The sequence below is a fragment of the Nelusetta ayraudi genome, unplaced genomic scaffold, assembly GCF_046127955.1.
Source record: "Nelusetta ayraudi isolate G7.1 ecotype Tasmania unplaced genomic scaffold, CSIRO-AGI_Nayr_v1 ptg000106l, whole genome shotgun sequence".
In the NCBI taxonomy this organism is placed as follows: Eukaryota; Metazoa; Chordata; class Actinopteri; order Tetraodontiformes; family Monacanthidae; genus Nelusetta; species Nelusetta ayraudi.
In genome coordinates this window covers 766399-789000 of record NW_027466156.1, presented here as the reverse complement: position 1 = coordinate 789000, position 22602 = coordinate 766399, and the positions used below count along the sequence as shown (strand labels likewise).

Genomic DNA, 22602 nt, shown 5'->3' with positions numbered 1-22602 from the left:
AACTTGTTTTCTCAGCAGCCATTCATTTATATATATATATATATATATATTTTTTTTTTTTTTTTTTTTTTTTTTTTGAGTTTTTGAAGGCTGATTTATTTTTTGCCGATTGAGAACAAACATGACAAAAGACGCTTTTTTTTCTGTTTCCTGTCGGCCAAAATTAAAAAAATAATAATAATAATAATAATTTGCAATGGTTGAGCTCAAATGTGCCAAGGACAGGGTTTTTTTTGGGGGGGACTACTAACTCCAAAACCCTCCGAGTGATGAATTGATTAATTAATCTTTTTTCTGTCCTGAAGTCGAAAGAAGAAACAGCAAATGACTCGACTTGGCAGTAGATGGTGCCAACACAAACCAAAGATTTAGCATTTTCTGTTGCCCTGCGGCTAACACGAGCGATGGTTATCAGTCTTTCCCAGCATCCCCGGTGGCGCTATGCGGTACTGCGGTACGACCAGCCTCCCACTCTAAACTGCTCCAAACGGTGATGTATTAAAGTCGTGAATTCTCCGTTTTCTTCCCATGACGGCCGCGTTTTGTTTTCTTTCTCCCCGGCACAAACAAACAATGCGCTCATTGCAATGGCAAGGTTCCATTTTTAGGGATGCGGACGTGACGGAGCGAGGGAGGGGGGCTGACTGTCAAGCTTGATGCAGGGGGCCACACAAACATGTTTGCTGCAACCGGTGGATGGAGGGGGAGTGAGACAACGGTGTGTTATGTAACCTCGGCTGGACGGCAGCAGGAATGTTGGAGGTTTTCTTTTTTGGTTTTTTTTTTGTGTGTGTGAGCTACGTGTGCGGTTCCACGGGGGCAGCGGTTAAATCTCCCGACACAGTACGCCTGCCCCCTCAAACCCTCCCCTCTCTCTCTCTTTTTATTTTTTTCTCCTCCTCTGCCCTCATCTTCTGAGCTGAGAGGAACTCGAGCAGTGAATCTCCCTGAATTACCTGACATTGCATCTTTTTTCCACAATGTAATGTAAATGCCCTGTCGATGCTAACTGTGCTTGGATGCTGTCAGGAGGTGGTGATTTTTCTTCACAGGGTCCAAAAAGAAATCAGGATCAGGTTACGTGACTCTTGTGAGGATAAGGTAACAAAGAAAAATCCACTGAAGATGTTGTGCAGTAGTTTAGCAAACCCTGCATCCTACTTGTTGCAAAGAGGCTGAACAAATTTGAAGGTACATTTCTGTGAGATGTTAATCCTGAAGAATTTTGGAAATGTTTCCACTTTGGAAAACTTTGCTGTCAAACCTGAACTTTCAACCTAAATTACAATTTCTCTTCCTCCTCTTCTTCTTCTTCTTCTTCTTCTTCTTCTACTTCTCCTCCTCCTCCTCCTCCTCTACCTCTAGCTCCTTCTCTCCTCCTTCTGGGGGTTTATGTAAGAGAAAGGCATCATGAGATGCCTCTTCAGTTTTATGTTTTACATGTGCGTTTGCACCAGCTGCTACCTCGCCGACATTGTCATCCTGATTAACTGTTATAAAAATTCCACCGGAGCAGATGTGAGTCGACAGGGCCGAGATGCTCCGTGCAGGTTTTCACCCGGCGGCGGCGGCGTTTAGCGTGTTTGCGGAGTGGGGGAGCGGAGGGATGGGAGGAGGGGAAGTGGGAGGGGGGTCTCCTGGTGACGCCGTCCTGCTCTGCCCATCGGCTGATTAGCTGACATGCGGCATGACATCATCCACTTGTAATCACAAACACATGTCCCCCCCCGAACCCCCCACCCCCTTATGGAATTCTGTCCGTCTCCTTCTGATCTCCACATTCCTCCTCATCGTGTGTGTGTGTGTGTGTGTGTGTGTGTGTGTGTGTGTGTGTGTGTGTGTGTGTGTGTGTGTTGATCCCGCAGCCTGCGTCCCGTCTCCAATCTCAATCTGCGTCTTCGGCTCTTAAAAGCAACAACAACAACAAAAACATCCCTCTCGACTTGCAGGCCCAGTTGATGTTTTTCGGGCCTTTTAAGGCCAAAATGTTGCGTTTAGGTTCGTCAAGTTGCTCGGACTTAATAGTTTGGATTGTTGAAGGAGGAAGAGGCACTGCTGGATGGGCAACTTTTGCATTTATTTGAGGGCATATGTGAGTCAAGTGTGTGCGTGTGTGTGTGTATGTGTGTGTGCGTGCGGAACGTGTGTGTTGGAGTCTGACAGTCTGAACCTGTCACCATAACTCATGATGTTATGTAATGCAGATCTTGTGTTCAGCGTGTGCTTTTTGTGTTTGCTGCTATTTTCAGTGTTTCCCGTTTTTCACGTAAGGGTCAAAATATTTTAGTTCTTTTTTTTCATTCGGAATTTTTGAATTCCCCCTCCGACCGAAACGTCCAGGCAACTTTGATTTCCAAATGTCCCTGGAAGTGGGTCAAGTAACAGCTATAATCATGTTAACTAAAGAGTTTTCTGTTAGCCGCAACGTCATCAGTCCAACAACCAACAACTAAGCCAGCAGAGACAGTCATGTGACTCTTGGCCCCTCCCCCTTTTACTTCAGTCGGTAATCGTTGGTCTGATGTTTTAATAGTTCACAAATAGCTGTTATTTATTAGCCTCCTCAAGCTACTGGCTAACACTGTGAGATGTGCCAGCGCCCCCAAGTGGATGTTTTCAAGTCAGCTATTACGTTGGTTCTGTGTCGGACCTTCCATCGTGCTTTGCGAGGGTGAGGAGGGTGAACGTCAGAGAAAAGAATCCGATATGATATTTGTATAACAAACCGATACCAACGTTGTCGTCCTCTCTCGGTTTACACACTGCGCGGTGACTCGGGGCACAAAGGTGCGGAAAGCGCTCACGCACACAAGTACGCAAACAAACGCCACCACATCCAGCTGTCAGGAGGTCGACAGGGTGGTGGTGGGGGGGCCTCCCACTGAGACCCTTTGATGGGCTTCCTGACGGATCAGCGCTCTGCCAGCCGCTGTGTAAACACATTTTAAAGGCTCCAGTTTTTTTTTTATTTTTTTTTTGTTTTTGTTTTTGTTTTATTTTGTCAAAGCCCTTGGATTATCCTCAGCCGACACACTCACACACACACACGCATTTACTTGCTAACCTCTTGTTCAGGCTCTTAAAGACATACGCATGCAATATAAAGTCCAGTCTTGCGAACAGTTTTATATATTATCGGGGGAAAGAAACTGTGTTCGGACTCGCCTTGGCGGAGGCAGACACCATCACGTCTCCTCCTGGTGTCGGTCCCACTGACTCTCTCACTCTCTCACTCTCTGACTCGGACTCATCTACAAACACTGTCTGGCATCTTTAAACAGGAAATGAGTTTCCTAATCGGGACCTCATCCTCGCTGCCAAGTCCTGACGGCGAGGGACGCCGCTCGTTTGCTGCGGTCCAGTCGGTCAGGAAGGGGGTTGTGTTGTGTTGTGTTGTGTTGTGTTGTGTTGTGTTGTGCTGTGCTGTGCTGCGTTGTGTTGTAATGGTTCAGTGGCGTCCAGCTGGAGCGGAGGAGGACTTCCAGCTCTGACTTCGCAGTTGCACAACTGGGGGATTTTTGATTGTTTCTCTGAAATACTTTCACTTCTACAGTTGATCAGAAACCATAATAGAAAAAATGATTGTGCTGATGATGCCTTGTGACCGGACTGTTGCATCCATTTAACAACTGTTGCAATTTTGACCTTTTTTCATTTCCCCTGGAGAGCAATTAAAAGTGCTGTCATGTTCCCCGAACGGCAGAAAACATCGTTCCTCAGAGGACTTCCTGACCCCCCCCCCCCCCCCCCCCCAACTCTCCTCCCAGCCTCCTCTCCATCGCGGCCGCTCACCTCTTTGTGTTGGCCAAGAATGTAAATGATAGTGATTGTGGGGATGTGGGGTGTGACTGTGGAATTTACTTAAGCGAGACACAACCGTGATGGACTGCCTGCCTGGCTGTGTGTGTGCGTGTGGTTGGGTGTGTTACGGTGACATCACTCCCCTCCCACAGCGCTCAAAGAGGATGAGAGACCCCGGCTGGGCGGCGGCTGCGGCAGTTTTGGAATTTTGGACACACAGTCTTTTTTTCTCTCCTCCTTCCTCCTTTTGTCTGCAGCGGTTGTGTGCAGACGTGCAGACGTGATTATACTAATTAGCTGGCAAGCGGCTTCACTCGTGAGTCTGAGTGATTAAAGTGAACAGAACACGAACATCCTCCTCTAAAAGTCTCCAGCTTTTTGTTTGCTCCCCTGATGCTTTAAGGCACCCTGAACTTCTTCTTCTTTTATTCCTTCTCAACTGATGCAAAGTGATGCTTCAGGTTGCCCATGTTGTTATTGTGACACTGCTTGTGAGACATTTAGGCATGTTAAGTCATCACATTTATGTTTTTGTATTTGTATAAGCAGAGTTAGCCAAAAATAATGCATACACACTTCAGGAAAAGAAAAACTCACATAAACATTTCAATACCAAATGTATTCACACAAGAAAGTAAAAGTTACCTTTGGCCTCTGCAAGTATCTATATGTATAGAAGTACTTGTATAAATTAAATATTTATGCAAATTTTTTTCCTGATGTGTGTATACATTATTCTGGCTGACTGTATGTTTTACATTTGTTAAGTTTGTTTCCTATTTTACTTTACTATAAAGATAGATGGATATTTTTCTGTTTTGTCAGTTGTCTCCTCCCCCTTTTCTTTCACACCTGCACCTCTGGATCAGGACCAGGAGGAGGAGCTACTGTGGGGAAATTGTGGCTCATCTCATATTGATCGGCGCCTGTTTCATGAATGAAACAGCTGAAGGTCAGAATGGAGCCTGTCTGGGTTTTCAGGTTGGTGGGGCGGGGGGGGTTGATGGTGGTGATGTCATCGTCTGGTTGGACGGGACTGGTCTCACCTCGGTGACTGAACCCAACAGATGGCTCACAGCTGCAGCACCTCCATCCTCTGACACCGGCTATCTGATGAAGACGGATGGTGGTTGGTTGGTTGTTTTTCTTATGTTTTTACTACTATCATTATTATTATTATTATTATCATTTCAGTGAAATTAGCTCCAGCCAGTGGAGGCTTTAGGCTTAAACAGCTGCGGTGGACCGAGCACCAGTTGTGCTCATGTCCCATTAAAAAAGAATTAAAACTTGGAAGCGGCGAAGCCCGTCTGTCAGGTCAGGGGCGGGACCAATCAGAGCGCGAGGAGGGCGGCGAGATCCCTGCAGCTCTGCGAAATGTGAACTCATAATTTTCTTTGTTGCTTTTCTTTCCTTGGAAGAAGCTCAACGCTCAATTAGAGAGACTCTGATCCTAGCCCCGCCCAGGGACCACTGGGCGGGGCTAGAGAGACCACTGGGCGGGGTCAGAGGGACCACTGGGCGGGGCCAGAGAGACCACTGGGTAGGGCCGCACCTCACCCTGGGGGGCGATATGATGTGCTGCTTGTCTTTTGAAAGCGTTTTAGTCGAGTCGCTGACCCCGGTAACTCCAATGGAGCCAATTAGGCTTAGTGGGCGGGGCTTCATCCATCACCATCACCGCTAGTGGCCAGCGTAGTAGGCCAAACTAAACTTGGGGTTTTCTGTTCAGTCAAACGTGTTATTGAATTCAGTCACAGTTCTGTAGCACCTCAATGGAAATTTAAAAGTAATATAAAAAATCACAAAAATCATATATATATACTGTATATATGTATATACAGTATATACATGGATGTATATATTTCAACCCTCAGATACAGCCTCCACGTCCCTGGATGGAAAATATTCCAATAGTGGGTGATTAGTGTTTAGTTGTTTCCTCGGGGAGCAAGATATGTATGGAGGGAAGAGGCGGGTCTGGAAAGACAGTGTTTATCCAGCAGTGCCAACCTGGCAGGAAACACACGCTCATCAGTCATCTCCGGCACCTCGCGCCGTGCTCCATTGGGGCGGCGGCCTCAGTGAGGGCCGCAGACCTTGATTTCACCCTCGACAAGTCGACAGTCAACAAAAATTTTGAGCACACGAGAAAACCTCTGCGTTTTTTTTCTTTTTTCATTTGTTTCATCCGGTAAAGTAAATGAAACTGAAGCCAACCCCCTGCCCCTCCCACCCAGCTGCCTCATCCCCAAATAATGGCTGGTTGCCCTTCCAGCAGCCTCACACCCCCAGAAAATTACCGCGGCTATTTACGAATTTACACGATTCCCGTGAAAGCAGCAGCAGCAGCTGCACCAGCTGCTGCTGAGATTTATCACTTTTCCTGCGCAGCTAAGGTGCTAATAAAGGCAAAAAAAAAACAAAAACATGGAAGGCTATTCATTGTTGCAGCAAATGGGTGAAGAAGAACTTTCCCTCTTCTTTTTTATCACTTCCTGCAACGATCATGTGACCCAGGGCCTCACTTCCTGCTGTTGGAAACAAACGTTACTGAGGCTTCTTATGGGGCCGTGTGGCGGATGAGCGACTTCTCGCGATCTCGTTGAGTCAGCCGGTTCGGCCGGTTCGCTCCCCACCTCCATCACTTCCACCTCCACCCTCTTTCCCCCCTTCCAAGTTTTCTATCCGACAGCCAGCGGGGCCTCCTTGTCGGCAGCACTCCTCCGCTGCTTCCTGGCAGAGAGAGAGAGACCCAAAAAAACCCAACTTCCCCCTTCGTCACGTCGCCCGTAACCCAAGAAGGTGTTGGAGGGTAAATGTTCCTCGCCCCTCACCTCCCCCTCCCTTACCCTCCCTCGCCCCCAATCTGTCAAGTCCAACATCCCATCACTCTTCCGTTTGCACCCATCCAAGAAACCTCATGCTAATGCTAGCAATAGCCACGACCCTCTCAACCCTCTCCCCACTACTTCCCCTGCCCAGACCGAGGAATTAGCTCATGCATCACTCCCACCAGCCATTTGTCAGGGGGGAGGGAATCAACCGACCAACTGACCGTCGGCTCGTTCCCGCCTCCCCTTTTTCTGCGTTACAAATAAGCTGTCAGATGTGCTTCTATTAACATCACGGCCGGCTTCGTCCTACTGCGAAAACACGGCTGGCGCTGCTAATGGCTTTGAGAAAACATGATGTCACCGCCGGCTGCTTCTTTCTCTCTCTTTTTTACGATCCCGGCCGCTAATCTTCCCCTGATTTATTAAACGCGACCACCAGTGAGTGAGTGAGTGGTTGTGCGCGGTTGGCCGAGAAAAAAACAACACAAACACAACACAAGTGGAAACAGACTAATAATGAACAGTAAAGAAGAAGTAAAAGGCAAAACCTCAGAATCCTGACAGGATTTTTCACATTCACAATACTTCATCAGTCCCAGAGGGAAATGAACCAGACAGTTACTTTTGTGTTTCTTACCCTTTTTGCAACAACTGTAACAAAACTTCCTTTTTTGGAGCCCAAAGTAACCCTCATAGTTTTAGTTTTTTTTTTTTAAAGCTGCCCCCGCATCTAGAAAAAAATAATGGCCGCCGGAAAAAAGGTTTGGATTGGGCCGAGAGCCTGGTGCGTCCCTGCGGTCAGCGAGGTCTGACGGCCGCATTCTGCCGGGGAGACGTAATCACATGACGCCACTGCGTGACGACTCTCTGGGCCTAATTACCACCTAGCATGTGGATCTAGCCGAGTAATATTCCCACACACACACACACACACATAGAGAGAGAGAGGGAGAGATTTTGGCATCTGTTTCATGTTGCTGCCTTTTGTAGCTGTGACGTGTGTTGATGCGGCCGCCGCTGCACCTTGTCTTCGTGTTTGGCCGCTGAGCTCACTGCCCAGTAAAAAAAAAAAAAAAAAAAAAAAAACCTGCCAGGAAGCCCTTTAAATTCTGTTTATGAGCTCCACGCTGCACAAACTTGGCAAAGTGTTTTTTTTCCGAGCATTTGTTTAGGAAATCCTCGCAAAATGAAAAAGGGAATTAGTTTGTATCCGGCCCACGATCTTTCGCTACCCTTGTTTTAGTGTCTTTTTGTCTTTTTTTTCATTAACACACATACCCAACATGAACGCTTGCAGACTTCTCTGAGAAGTGAGGAGCGGTCGGGGCAAAAACAACCAACCCGACGCCAGAGTGATGAATGTATCTTCGCCATTCTTATCAGAAACGTTCATTTCTCAGCCTTGGAAATTGTCTCGAGGACGAGGCTCAAGCGTCATTATTCACACTATCAGCTTTTTGGGTTTTAAAGATGAGGTCAAGGCCGTTTTTTTCTTTTTTGGGGGGGTTTGAGTAAATTCTGTGTCCATAGATGCCCGTCGCGTCATGTAGGCTCAGTTTACCCTGCAGTGCAGTTTGCAGCGTTAGCAAACCGCCAATCAAGGCCACCGTTCTGCAGCATTAGCGGCTGATTTGCTAACAAATGATGATGCTTAATGGTGAGGATGAGGCTGCAGTGTTTTGGTTGTTTTTTTTTTGCATTTTGGTTTTGAATTTGCTGGCCACTGTCGCTAAATCATTATCGGTAGTCGCAATGTAAAGAGCTCTTGCATTGTTTCGCTCCAGCAAGCAGCATATGGACACATCCTGGAAGTGATCTGTTGAGTCTCGTCGGAGCCAGAGCATCACATCATCGCTGGCCTCCGTCAGCGTTCACATCCATCACTGTCCTGACAAACATCTGCATTTGGTCTGTCGTCTCATCCGCTCGCAGCAGCAGCAGCAGCAGCAGCAGCTCCAACCCTGTTTTTGGTTTCAGTAAAGAGGCGCTAACGATGCTGAGAGAACGTTAAATCCGAGATGTTGAAAATGGAAGAATCCCAGATTAAAATTTAAAATTTCCGGCTGTTCAGTGTCTGACTGGACCAGTTGGCATTTTGAGGGAGAAAGAGGCGGCGCAACAAGTCTAGAGGCTACTGCTAACGGCTGCTTGTAAAACAATGTCTGTGTGGATGCTGCATTTTGATCAGAACTGGATGATGTTTCCACATTAGAAGAACAGCAAAGTCTCACACACAGTTTAGTTTAGCTCCGGCCCATTGAGTCGGATTGGTCCGCAGTGAAGGTGACAGATGGTAGGTTCACCCGGTCGCTCGCTGAGGTTTTTTCCTTCCTAAATGTGAAATATTTTGCACTTGTTTGTAAAACGTTTTGGCTGCGTTATCGGAAGCGTCGCTGAGTGTGTGCGTGTGTATGTGCACGTCACAAGTGTGCTCTCGGCCAGTTGAATGTGTCACCTTGGTGCGAGTCCCGACCCTACGCCATGATGTCACTCCGCCTCGCACAAAAGAATTTCCTTCCCATAAATGGAAGCGCTCCAATTACAGCGCATCGCATTCATCATTCACTAGTGGGCTGAAACATTCTCAGGGAGGATACAGGTGTGCGCCAGCTTAGCCGCCACCACCCACAAACAGCCGAGAGTCGCGGCGGGCGAGGACAGATCCTGTCCGTGCTTGTCGTCAAATTAAACCATCAACCTGACAGCTTGATAAAAACCTGCCGTCATCCTGTTGTTAAAATTACGTATTCACTGAGATAATAAAAAAGAAAAGGCCCAGCGCCCCGTTGTTGTTGGATAAAAGGCGCGCGCGTGTGTGTGTGTGTGTGTATGTGTGTGTGTGTGTGTGTGTGTGTGTGAAGGCTGAGTAACAGCTAAGGAATCTGATCCACATGAGTGATGTCATCAGGAAGATTCAGCGGGCAGCCTGCGAATCGTCAGATCAATCACGCGAGTGGCTACCGTTTTTTTTCTTTGCTTCTTTCTTTCTTTCTTTCTTTCTTTCTTTCTTTCTTTCGTGGTCATCTCCCGATTAAACACAGCCCCCGTCAGAGATCCTTCATCTTCTCCCGCCAGCAACATTACGTCAGTTGGACCTTTTGTTTTGTATTATGCACAACTTGTTTTCATGTCTCCCGCTGCTGCTTTTCCCGGATATAAACCCCACCTCCTCCTCAGCTGATCAAAGGCACAACTGGGAGAGTTGTTTAGTGTTGTTTGTCTTGTGTGACAGTGTAACTTTATTTCTTCAGATGCATCATGGCTAAAAATCTAATATCAGTGTGAGCTTGTCTTCACATGCTGTTCTTTTGTTAACATCACTGTATCGTCTGCGGACAGTGGCCTGGTCCTCCGCTGAGGCTTTGCCCCCCAGTGGTGGATGCTAGTCACACTTGCTGTGAAAACCTCAGATTAAACGCCCCGTCACAGCTGTGTTTCCCTAATCTGCCTTTTTAACTGATTTCGGTGGACTTGCTCGGCCAAAAAAATAAGTCCCCAGGAGGCGAGCCCTTTGCGCTATCACGGCCTTCTAACAATGCAAAACGCGAGACGAGATTCAGTGGCATCCAAGGATGCCTCGCGCTCTCGATTTCCACTGCCGTAGCGTTCAAACTAATGCAACATCTGCTGATGGTTAGCAAGGCGGCGTTTGTGCTCTCACACCCCTGCGGCGGCCGCCGCCACTGCCGTCGCACGATGAGGTCATTGTAGCTCGTGAAACGCTGCCAGTTAATCAGAGGGGAGCCAGATTCATCCTGCTGCCCAGATTAACGTGCTTCAGCAGGGGGCTGCCAGGGACGGACTCGGCTCTTAGTCAGAGGGGGGGATCTATCCTGCAGCTCATTAACCCAGAGATTGAATGACGACAATTTGTTACAGCCAACATGCATTGAAGGACGAGGCAGAGTCTCTGAGTTGGAGGTTTCTGGAGGAGCTGGAAGACGCCGCCAGGTCGTGAACTTTCTGCTTCTGCTCAAACAAAGTGGCTTCTTGCTGTCAAGAGTAAAAGCTATTTTGGTGCTCTGCCCTCTGTAATAATGTTTTGGATGGAGTACAGAAGCACAACGGGACCGGGCCGAACAAACTCTGTGCCTCTTAGCCTCTCCAGGCTCCTCCTCCTCTGAGATCCTCTGTTCCTTCCTGCAGCAGGAGGGTCGCTGGACAGCGAGGTGGTGGAAATAGATCTTGTTGTGGAAAAAACAGTAAAAGACAAATTGTCTTTTTGGTATAAAAGCCAGTGGAAGCAGCTTCATTTGATTCTCTCCTTGGTCTCTCAGGGTTACTATTTTTTTTGTTAGAACTCTGACTGTTTACCTTGGTGACTCGTCTCAGGCTGTAAGTGTCGCGCCTTCAACGACGGATTGATTAGGGAACATGGTTCACTTCCTGGGAAATGAATGGATAGCGCAATTACCGTTTATCTTCGTTTTTTTTGGTGCTAAATGATTTTCATAAAAGACGATCGATCATCAGGGAGAGAAGAAAATGGGCGACGTAGAACAAGTGTTTTTTTTTTGGACTTGTCCTTGTCTAATTGCACCAGAAAGTAATGCTCGATCACGGTCGGGGGTTGTGGAAGGTCTGACTGGCTGTTGGATTTATGATTCAGTGCGGAGAACCCCTTTCCACCCCCTGTTTTTTTGCCGCCACTCTAAAATGATATTTATTGATAATAATGAATAAAAGAAAATAAGTTTCATCACAGCCCCCTCCAGGCTGATCCGGCATTTTTTCTTTCCTTCCTCTTTCGCCTTTTTCTCACGAGGTGATTAATCTCGAGCTGCAACTGGGGCCTATTTTTCATGGCAGTGACTCTTTCCCCCGACGTGCCCCGGTGACAAAGCCCAGAACCCAGTCGCTCCGGCCCGGCCCAGCCAACCCAAACACGGCAGTGCAGTGACGTGATCGTCCCCCTTAAATAGGCGGCCGGGCTGACATCCAGCTGTTATTCCTCGGCTGCAAAATCAAGTACACAGAGAGTGTGTGTGTGTGTGTGTGTGTGTGTGTGTGTGTGTGTGTGTGTGTGTGTGTGTTTGCGTGTGTTGCTGAAGGGGAAGTGGTTAACAGAGCAGTGCCCAGTCAGTGTAGGACAGATCAGACGTGTTTCCACCTGCCAGAGTCAAACGGCAAAACCTGTCAGCCGTCACGGACATGTGTTGCCGGTTTTCCTCTTACAACTCGTCTCACTGTGTAGCGACAGTGTGAGTGTGTTTCAGGATGGGCCGTCTTTTTGTATTTGGGTTCACCCAATATTGTTCTTTAGAGAGGCGTTGCAGCTGTTAAATTAAATGAATGATTTCCGTATTCCTAGTACCTTAGTTTATAGTGAACGTGTATTCTGCCTATGGTATTACTAAAAATGTTCATTGAGGCTGAGAGCAACAACACACTCGAAACTCTAACGTTACAGCGGCAGTTACAAACAGTTTTTTTGACCATGTTATTAAGTTCCTGTTGCCATAAAATATTTTTTCGTTTTCCTTTGGCTGTGCATTGGAACACATTTAAACGAAAGAATAAAATATATGATTTTTTAAAATGTAGTAACCGAGAAGTTTTGTTTTACGTGTGTAAATCAAACCACCGCCTTCTACACCACAGATCTTCCTTGTAAAAGCCATTTTACAATTATAAGCCGACATAAGAGGAGATGGATGAGTTCAACACGACGATCCAGGACCACAAATTTTTACCCAGTGAAATTTCGCCAGTACTTTAGAATGTTCGTCGGACAATTTGGAGGACTGCTTCGTCAACTGGCTCCACGTTTGCAACATTTGCAACATTACTGAAGTTTTGATGTGACGTCATCGACCATCCAACATCATTTTGATTGGTCAGAGGTCCAGCATTCGCCTTTCCGCCTCTGAAAAATTTGACACTATAACAGTTGCTTTCTCGCTCCACCAACATTCGCTGCCGGTGTGTACTGTTCCATTGATTTCAAGAGGTTTTAAAAAAAACCTGAATTATTCGCCTTGCGAACTTGCTCCCAGTGTGTAAGGACCTTTAACTTGTTGAAAAGAAACCCCTGATAAGTAGCTTTACTCTTGCAGAACTAATCAAAAGTCCACTAGATGTCAGTGCAACTGGAGAAACACGGCTAGCTGTTAAATTAGCACATCGACAAAAATGAACATCAAACAGTATCGAAATGAACATCAAACAACAGTCATCCGTGCATAGAGGCTTCACACACTTGAAGTTCGACCTCACGTGTGGTCTAAAGAAAGCATCATTCTAACGTGATCAACACCATATCCTTCAAATCTTCAACACGAGTGAACGGTAGTCCATATCCCGTGACGACCCGTCGAGGAACCCATTGAGACCTCTTAATCTGACCTCAGCGGTTTCTGGTCAGTTTGCTGGGCAGTAAATCGAAAGTAGTGCGCTGCTTCTCCGCGGAGAACCACATCACAGCCGCCTCCTGAACCCGCAGCAAAAACAGGATGGATCTTTAAGTCGTCTTTGTGATCTTCCCCTGAGCCTTGCTGGCACTAACCATGGGAGGATTTAGCTTTGTAAAGCCATCCCGGGATCTGTTTTTTTTTTCCATCTCCTCAGCCAACACCAGCAGCACTAAACTTACATTATCTTTCTTTCCACCGTCGGACCATCTCCAAATTCAAAAGAGAGTGAAGAAATCTTGGCTTGCTGCAGATTTGTCCCGAATGGTTCAAGTGAAGACAATAATAAGAGTGAAGGACTTGTGACAGTTGACGGGAAGGAGAGTAGTTCTTCTTCACCTTGAAATCCTGACAAAGACTTTGATTTATTGCCTCCATTACACAGGTTTAATTTCATACTCTTGGGGCCTCTGATTGGCCCGAGGCTGGGAGATGTGGATCACACGGTTAAATACCCGACAAGCTGCTCTCAAGCAAGGCCTCCAGCTCTTAAAACATCTACATGGCCAGTGTCCTAGATGGCTATTGGTCACGTAAATTAAGACACAGCGGCCGGGGCATTGACTTTATTTTGGGATCGTGCTGGAGCTGAATTTATGAGCAGGATTATCTTGGATTACTGCGAAATTCAGTCAATCAGCCGCCACAAATTTCTCATATTACGCGGTTTGTTTTCTCTTGAATAATTCCAACGCACTTGAATCGAATAAATCTTTTCGAGGATTACCCTTACATAAATCAGAGCAGAGTGAAGTTCAAGTTGGTTGAGGCGCACAACGTCCCGAGGAGAGAAAGAGTGGCTGACATGGTAATTAATTATTGATGCTGACCGCGGCAAAGAGGAAGAAAAGTACTGCATATCAGCTGAATGTAGCTCCAGAGCAGTATTCCCTATATGGTACTCTGTTAAACTCCTGTTTCAAAATGAAGGAAACGAAATTAAAAAGAAAGAGATGATGAGCCATCTGCAAGATGACTCTGGACCCTCCCCTTCCAGTTAACCCTGGGGGACACTGACCTCTCACGCTCCTGCTCCAGCAGGTTGGTGAACTCGTCACTCTTCTTCATGAACTCGCCGTGGTTCCTTTTCTCGTCCTCCAGCTTGTAGAGCGCTTGCTTGTGCGCCTGCTCCACCATCAGCAGCTGCTCCAGCATCCGCCGGTGCGTCTCCCGTTGCTTCTCCACCAACTTGTCCAGCTGTGAGAGAGCGACCCCACCCAACACACAGAGAAAGAGAAAATCTTTCCTTTCCCTTTCAACAGCTACCAAGGACATTTGACGTCTAGACGGATATCAGGAGCCGGCATTACCTCTTCCATGGGCTTCTCGTAGATGTCCTCCTGGAAGATGTCGGCCTTGCCTTGGACGGCGTCCCTCTGAAGGGCCTGCAGGACCTTCTGGGGCGTGACAAAGCCGTACTTGGCCTCAAGCAGAGCCATGTCGACCTTCTCAGCCTTCAGCACGGTGATCACCTCGTCTCTGGCCTGTTGGTAGGAGAGTGAAGACTGTCCAGGTCAGATTCAACTTGGACACCTCCTGTCTTGCCACCTCCAATCAAAGTAATACCAGCTCAGTGATCTAGTGGTAGTGTCCGCTCTGAGACTGGTAGGTTGTGGGTTCGATCCCCGGCCGAGTGATACCAAAGACTGTAAAAATGGTACCCATTGCCTCCCCGCTTGGCACTCAGTATTGGGGTTGGAATTGGGGGGTTAGATCACCCAATGATTCCCGGGCGCGGCACTGCAGCTGCCCACCACTCTCCCTCAGGGGATGGGTCAAATTCGGAGGACAAATTTCACATCCTTCAGGATGTGACAATCACTGGGACTAATACCTGTCTGGACTTAGACTTACCTGCAGCTCTCCTTCGAGGAGGCTCAGGAGAAAGACCAGGTCGTCCCTGGAGAGGTCCCTGCCCTTCTCCCGCCGACCTGCCTTTGGCGCGCTGGTGCTGCCACCGCCACCATTCCCACTCACACCAGCAGGGGCACCGTTCTTGGCCGTCTTGTGGTTCCTCTGGATGGTGCCCGTGTCGTCCAGCGGCTCCCGATGCCGAGTGCGGTGCTCTGCCCTGCCGGAAGGCTCCCCTCGCTCGTCCGACCTCCTGTTGGCATCAAGCTGGTGCCCCGGCTTGGTCTTGCTCGTGTCCTCGAGGCTGTTGCTTCGAGATCGCATCTTTGTCTACCTGTTGGCAGAAGACAAAGAAGTCATCAGGTGGTTTTACCTGGTTGTGTCTTGGTCTGAATATAACGCTTGCAAAAACGGTGCTCTGTGGGTCAAGTTAAACTAATGACGTTGATGTCCAAACAGCAGAGAAGCTATTCTAGGGACTGATAACTCTGCAGTCTGTGTTTGACCTTGGCATTAATTCTGGCTAAAAGCTGTACTGTTGGGAGTTTTGTTCCTTGAGTCTGGTTTGTGAACGGATGAATCAGTGACTGAGCAAGTGGCATCGATCCAAGAAGAGACAAATCTCAAGAGCTGCTGCTGCTGCTGAGGTAAATACTTCCCTCCCGAGATCATCAAACTGATAGAGGAAGTTGCTTTAGGGCCAATTCCAATTCCTCACTTAACTCCTCAATCTCAACCCTCGCCCTTAACCCTCAATCTTTGGCCCTCACTCTGGGCCCTCAAAAATAAGTGTAAGGGCTATCTTGTGACTTAGAAATGGGACACCCCTTAAGTGCAGTTACGTCTTCAGACTGTGGGGGGCGGCCTTACACCAAAGCTACGTCCAGTCCGTCAAGAAGACGACGACGAAGAAGAAGAAGGAGAAAAAGAAAAAGACGATGAAAAAGGAAGAAGTCCTCCGTCGCTACACAACGACGTATACAAGTAACGTGAAGCCGGGACCGCCGGTCCAGCTGACAAACATCGTAAAGTAAAAAAAAAAATGTTACGCAACAACGATGTCAATAATCCATAAAAAAGTCTTAAACTAAGACAATAAAATGGTTTCGTAATATTTATATCTTTATTAACTAAGAAAATACTTCCATTTGTAGCTCGCTTTTACATCGCCATTTTTCGAAGATGTCTTGGAGAAAATACGCAATGCCTTCTGGGTAGCCCTTACTGCCAAGGGTGGTGCCGGAGAATCTCAATATTGAGGGCGATACAGCCCTTAATCTCGTCCCTCAACTTGACGTTCTGAGAATCAGGACAGCACTTACACCTCGCGGGAGCGCGCATTTTTGAGATTGAGGGTTGAGATTGAGGGTTAAGGGAGGAATTGGAATTCACCCTTAGTCTCTCTTTTCGGCTTTTACAACTCAACAAGTTGATCTTGTCAAACACGGATGGGGTGTGAATACACACCAGCCACCACTGACCTACTCAACCTACAACGAGTCAACATTGACCAGGAATCTGGTAGTCTGGAGTTTTGAATTGTGTAGTTTAACAGTGATGGGGTCTGGATGTTTTTACCACTTACTTACCACACGATTAATAGCCGAAATATGTTAACAAAAACAAAATGTACAATTAAAGTACATTTTCCAGCAACTGTGTCCAAACTCATCCATCAGCTCAAGTATTAACAAAGCAAAAATAATACTATTTTCTTTAGTCTGTTGGAGTGCCACAGGTTTGGAAACTTTGGTTTTTTGTCATGGTTCCACTCACAAGGGCAGAAACGGAAGCTTCAAAGTCCTTCTCCCTAAATCGTCCTCAGTCTCAGGACTGCTTGACCACATCCAGGCCTAATTGGAGCCCAGAAGCAACATGTTGGTCTCAGAGGCCCCTCTGACAGTTTACAAGCGAGAAGTGACGGACAGTTGACCGCGTGATGCTCACTCCAGGCAATGCCTCATGATTGTGAGCTGAGGTCATTCCTCCGGTGGTCTGAGGCATAATCCACTATCCACCTTATCCCAGGTCAGGGCTGCAGGCAGCAGATCGGACCCCGTCGCCTTCCAACTGATTGATGCGGCGCTCAGTCAGTCGGACCTTCTCTCGGGGGGGGGGGGGTCAAGGGTATGTCTGGTAACTTTAGCCGTAACAGCATGCAAGCACTCACGCGCACAGGCTACTTAATGACCTCAGCTATCAGTCAACGCCGCTGCGCCGCTGCAGCTCATTTTGACGGCACAAAGTCGTGTAGCAACAGAAATGCAGATGGTTCCCAACAAAAAGAGGCAGCGGGACACAGATTGGAGCCGACACTGTGCAGAGTGGAGACAGACTGGAGGCGAGTAACAAGGGGCCCCAGCCGGGATTCCCACATGTGCGAGTGTCACATATCTGTAAAATGTCCAATATGCATTAGAAATACATCACATAGTTCATAAAGGGGGTTCATGGCGGGGGCGGGAATGTGGACTGGGTTGACCCCCGAATCCAGGATCCAAGAAAGTAAATTAGCATCAGTGTTTTATCTGCGACGAGTGATGTTCCTAATTTCTGTTAACCCTGTTTTGAGTTTTTTCTTTTTTTATTCTTCAAATGGAAACTTGGAGCAAAGTGTTGCGAAATGGAAATGAGCGTTAGCGGCGGTGCACGTTTCTGACAAAAAACTGCCGGAGCTCCCCACTCGCAGATGGATGTGTGAGCAATTTTGTCGGCGTGTGTAGCTTGCAGTGCTCCAGCACACCTTTCTTTCATTATCTCAATAAGCGCATTAGCCTTTAAAATGAGGGCGAGCGATGGAGGGAAGGAGACAGTGGGACCAGTTTTGCTCCATTTGTCTTGATTCTCCACTGTCATCGCCTGGATCTCGCTGCTCAGAGTTTCTCAGCGGACACGTCTTCATCATCTTCCCCATTTTCTCCGGACTGTGTTCTGAACTCAGGGGGGGTAATTATCAATTGACTCGTATTTCTTTGCATCTTTGTGATAAGTGGCTGCTTACTCAAGTGGGAAAGTCCTATCTGATAAAGTCACAATATTAACCTGGAGTTATCGTGTTCCTACCTGCGCCTCCTGTGCAATCGCAAACACATAATCTGTCTGTCACACTGAACAACAGTAGGTGTGAACTGATGAGTGGGCGATCTGCGGCAAACTGCCCAGGAACCAGCCGACCTTGCCGCACTCATCGTGCTAATCCCATCCAGGTAGCGTCACCCAAGCATCTCAAATGAGTGCCAGAAGGTGACGTTATGATTAGTAGGTGCTCAGATATTGAGATACTGAAGGAGGAAGCTCGAGCAAGACAGGAGGATTAACAAATGTTAACACAGCCTTAGTTGTGTGTTGTTTACTGCTGGTAATGCTTTTCGGACTAGTCTTGATACAGTTGAACTGTGCTGCCCCAGCTAACACAAGCCCTAGCCCCAACCCATGTGACGCTAATACAGGAAATGTATCAGTATTCACCTGCATTGTCCAATTTAATTTGACAAGCACCAGGAAAATGGCTCAAAACTCCTGTGAGCACAGCTAACCATTAGGGGGGGAAACTAGCTAAGTGGATAATGATAAGTAAGCCTTTTCTGTTAGCTAGTGAACCGAGAATTATGGGGGAGAAAACTAGAAAAGAGAAAATATCCTTTGGTCTAATATCTTTAGTTGTTTTTGTCATAAACATTATGCACTGATCTTTTTTTTTCACTTATTCTATCGTGTTAGCATGCTAACATTTAATCGCACAAAATTCTTCCATCTCTTGGGACAAAAGAAGGCCAAACAAACATCTTCACTGCTTACATATTGCCAAAAATATCTCACCTTTTTATTTAGTATTTATGTTCCCAGCCCCCACGGCCCCCAACATGAAGCCCCTCCCACTAGTGCTCACTAAGTGGCCGGGACAATGTCCGAAGCCAAAGGCAAACCTTTTACTGGAAGCTCCTGGCAGTCTGGGCTTGTCTAGCCAGGACCGCCATGGTGTCTACCCGGTCAGAACGCTCCAAAAGACGTCTTAGGAGGTTTTCAACATCCTCCGTTCGACTCCCTGACTCATAAAAAAGAAAAAAAAACCTAACAACTGTCGCCATTTGGTCGTTGTGTGTGTCGTAAGAACGACCACCTCGGAGAGGAATGAAGCTCATTCTGACTCTTGATGTTTTTTGGGTCTGTTCCTTTAAATCACACCAAGCACACTTAAAAGTTCTGCCCAGAGGTTTGTCCGTGTGCCTCTTGGTAGCCTCCCATCAGGACACTGGGAGCTTTCATGAGTAAGTGCCGCCTCTCTGTGAGAGTTAAAGGCGGGAAAAAGAAGGAAAAACAAAAAAAAAACCATAAACGGATGCTCTTTAGCGATGACATCACCTTTCATGTGGAGGCAGAGCGCAGGGAGGGCCGTTAAAGTGGAGAAGGTGAAAGGTGAGGAAGCAGGTGTGCCCAAAAACACACACACACACACCTCGGCCGCTTGTGCGCACACGCACAGACACACACACACAGACACACACACACACTGAACATACGCACCAAGGTACACAGCCGCTAGCCAGTTAGCCTGTGGATTCCTGCCGCGTGACATCACGCCACTGCCAGCGTGGTGGTGGGGTGGGGGTAACACAAGTCAAACTAGGGAGCGGGTGGGGGGGGCGAGAGAGAGGTAGCGGCGCTACATCCTCCGGAAAGGTAGGCTCATATAGTTTACGGCCTCGTGTGCACAAGGTGGACGATAAATCACTCACATGTTTGCTTTAGAAGTCCTTGTTGGGGCAAAATCAAGTTAGAAAAGGAAAAACAAAAATCAGACAGTCTGTCATGTTATTTTTCTGTTTTAATTATAGATTATTTTAATATATATAGTATTTTCAGTCAGCATTTAAACACGCACTGGTTTTGAACTTAAAAGTCTTGAAAGCATATTTATTATTCACTTCTGCTTTAGCAATAGCATTAGCGCCTTAAAGCTAATGACTTTGCAAGAAAGGATTTTGGGGCCAAGATCACCTCTTTAGCAGTGATGCTATGTGTTGAGCGAGCCTAACGTGAAGCTCCTGTTGGCCAGCTGTGTGTTAGCCCAGCCAAAACCTGCTAACAATGAGATCCTTTATGCGAAAATATAATAAACAACACGAGACCAAAAATAAAATGTATCCTCTTCACAGCCAGTCTGCACTAGACTAAAAGAGCTAACGTGCTAAAAAAGAATAAAAAAAGAAAGAAAATGTGCAAGCTAATGTGAAGAATGCCGGCGCAGTAAATTCTGTGTCGGGATGTTGAAAGCCGCAGTGAGATGCATGTGGATCAGATGTTGCTGTGTGATGAAAGCAAAGTCCCACGTGAACATAATCAGATACAGGGGAGTAATCTCTTTTCTTGCCGTGCAGCTCGCCCATGTTTCACCCTGGACATGGTCTGTCCGTTGCACTGACAGTCGCAGCTCATCCGCTCCATCATGTGCAGCGAACCCACGTGCACCGTCACACAATCAGTTTTGCGCCGTCACACTGATGCAAAAATCAAACCTTGCAACAGAAAGCAAAGAGGAAGAAAGATGATGAAACATCCCTCTCGGTCTGAGCAGACAGCTGCAGACTCAGTTCTGCAAACACAAATGAGACCGGTGGGAATGTCAAGCGCCCATCCCGTCAGCACACCGGCAACACAACTCAGCAACAGTTGGGACTTTGCCACTGTCTGGAAAATTGGGTTTACTAGTACAGTCAGAGGAAGGGCCTACCAGTCACGTGGCCGACCAGAAACAAGACAGGACTGCAGTCGCCACGGCAACCAGGCTAACGAGGCTAACAAAGCTAACGAGTCGCATCCGAGGAACCAGGTGCTGTCAACGGAAAAGGGGGGGGGGAAGTCAGAGACATTTCCTGTGCGCGTGTTCAGTGCTGTAGATGACTTTTGAGAATTTCCTTTGCGGCCTGAAGGTGGCGCTGCAAGATTTATTTTATTTCATTTATTTATTTATTTATTCTGGCTTTCGATCTCTTTTTGTGTACAACGTAGGTTTAAACCTCCTGCTGCTTGGTTTACATGACGCAACCTGGTGAAACATACCCACAAAGCGTGTGTGTGTGTGTGTGTGTGTGTGTGTTAGTCGAACGCGTTCAGCCACATCCGACAGCCGTTGGCTCATCGGCGGCGCAGCTGTAATCTGATTACTGGGAAGCAGCCGTGATGCATCGCTGCTCGTCGCATCATTACGGCTCGACCGCAGTGATTCACTGTCCATTCAAACGTGCCAGTCTGTCGGTGGCCAGCAGGAGGTGCTGTTCTGGTGAGAACTGATCAGAAAACCCCCCTGAAGCCTTATTTTCTCCCCCATGGTGTTCGGTTGGAAATGGTTGTTCATGTACCCAAATGTAACCTGAACCTAAACCCAACGTTTCATAAAGTCAGTGTCATATTTTCAACAAAAAACAACCTGATTAACTTTATTCGGACTAAACAGGTAAAGAGGGCAGAGAACTCTTGGCTGAAGGCGTGTGTGTGTGTGTGTGTGTGTGTGTGTGTGTGTGTGTGTGTGTGTGTTGCGCCTGATTCCCCGGCCAAGTTTACATTTAAAGAAGCAGTTTCCAGGCTGGGAGGGGAGCCAAGTGAGAGAGATGTTCAAGCATGAAACACACACACACACACACACACACACACACACACACACACACACACTGTCTGCTCTTAAACATCAGTGCTGCCATGATGAGAATGTCTTTCTTATGATGTCACACTGGCTCCCGGTGCTTTGTGTGAGAGTGTGTGTGTGTGTGTGTGTGTGTGTGTGAGTGTGTGAGTGTGTGTGTGTGTGTGTGTGTGTTGTTATGACGTGTGATTTGTGTGTTGTGATTTAGAAACGAGTCTTTCCTAAAGAGGCGCTCCGACAGCAACAGGAAGTGAGCAAACAGTTGTTCTGTAGCTCCTCCCCCCCAGCGTCGGACGTCACGTCTCGGCTGGATATGGTCGCAGAGGGTCTGATGGGAAGGGAAAGGGGCGGAGTTTGGAGTTGGCAGGTCACAGTGTTTTAAGTGTGCCGTGTGACCAGGGGCGAGCGAGTGAGTGAGTGAGTGAGTGGGGGTGGGGTCGTCTGGTTCAGTGTGCAGCATTCCAACATTATCAAGTGGCAGGAGGCAAGTTTTGTTTGTTTGGTTTGTGAAAAAGAATTATTGGAAACGCAAGCCAACAAGCCAATGAAAATGCACGCTATCATCTGAGGCGACGACTGACTCACAGCTGACCACTGAGGTGAGCGTCCTTACACTCCACAGCAGCCACAGTGCCCCCTGCCTGCCGCAGACACACAGCTGCACTTGTCTCTCACAACAGTGGTTGAAGCAGCGCAACACAACACAACACAACACAACCTCATGTTCCACTGAGCTCTGCACCAGGAGAGCTTTCTGTGCTCTGCCACCAGAGGGCAGCACTCTCTCATGTATGGGACTGGAACTCACTCACTCACTCACTGTTGTAGTTTGCCAGTGTGGATATTAATAAACATTTGACCGATTGATTCTTCAGGAATGTGACTGTAAAATAAAACTGGTGATTTGGTGGCCAACACTTATATATTTGTATATTTTTAATTCTATGTCGACATCATTGTGTCAGCCAATCTGATTGACTGCTCTTGTTTTCGGTGGCCTTTTTAGCTTTGCAGTTTTAGCTGCCACTTGTGAAATAGTAGCATCCATGCCCCTCTATTCTGG

The 22602-nt window shown here is 47.4% G+C and overlaps 2 protein-coding genes and 1 long non-coding RNA gene across 5 annotated transcripts in view; 2 read left to right on the top strand and 1 right to left on the bottom strand.

Moving 5' to 3' along the window:
* LOC142903095 (uncharacterized) overlaps positions 1 to 22602 on the top strand; it is a 179007-nt gene that overhangs the window by 108590 nt on the left and 47815 nt on the right. The gene's annotated exons all lie outside the window — the stretch shown is intronic.
* LOC142903135 (uncharacterized) overlaps positions 1 to 22602 on the top strand; it is a 143995-nt gene that overhangs the window by 88412 nt on the left and 32981 nt on the right. The gene's annotated exons all lie outside the window — the stretch shown is intronic.
* The window catches only part of filip1l (filamin A interacting protein 1-like), a 38571-nt gene that overhangs the window by 10442 nt on the left and 5527 nt on the right, over positions 1 to 22602 (bottom strand). For all 3 annotated transcript variants that reach the window (XM_076048665.1, XM_076048666.1, XM_076048667.1), the window contains exons 2-4: positions 14903 to 15233; positions 14359 to 14532; positions 14067 to 14245 (exon numbers count right to left, since the gene is read on the bottom strand). In XM_076048665.1, coding sequence (XP_075904780.1) covers positions 14067 to 14245; positions 14359 to 14532; positions 14903 to 15223 — 674 coding nt within the window. In that variant the 5' untranslated portion in view covers positions 15224 to 15233. The remainder of the gene's footprint in view (positions 1 to 14066; positions 14246 to 14358; positions 14533 to 14902; positions 15234 to 22602) is intronic.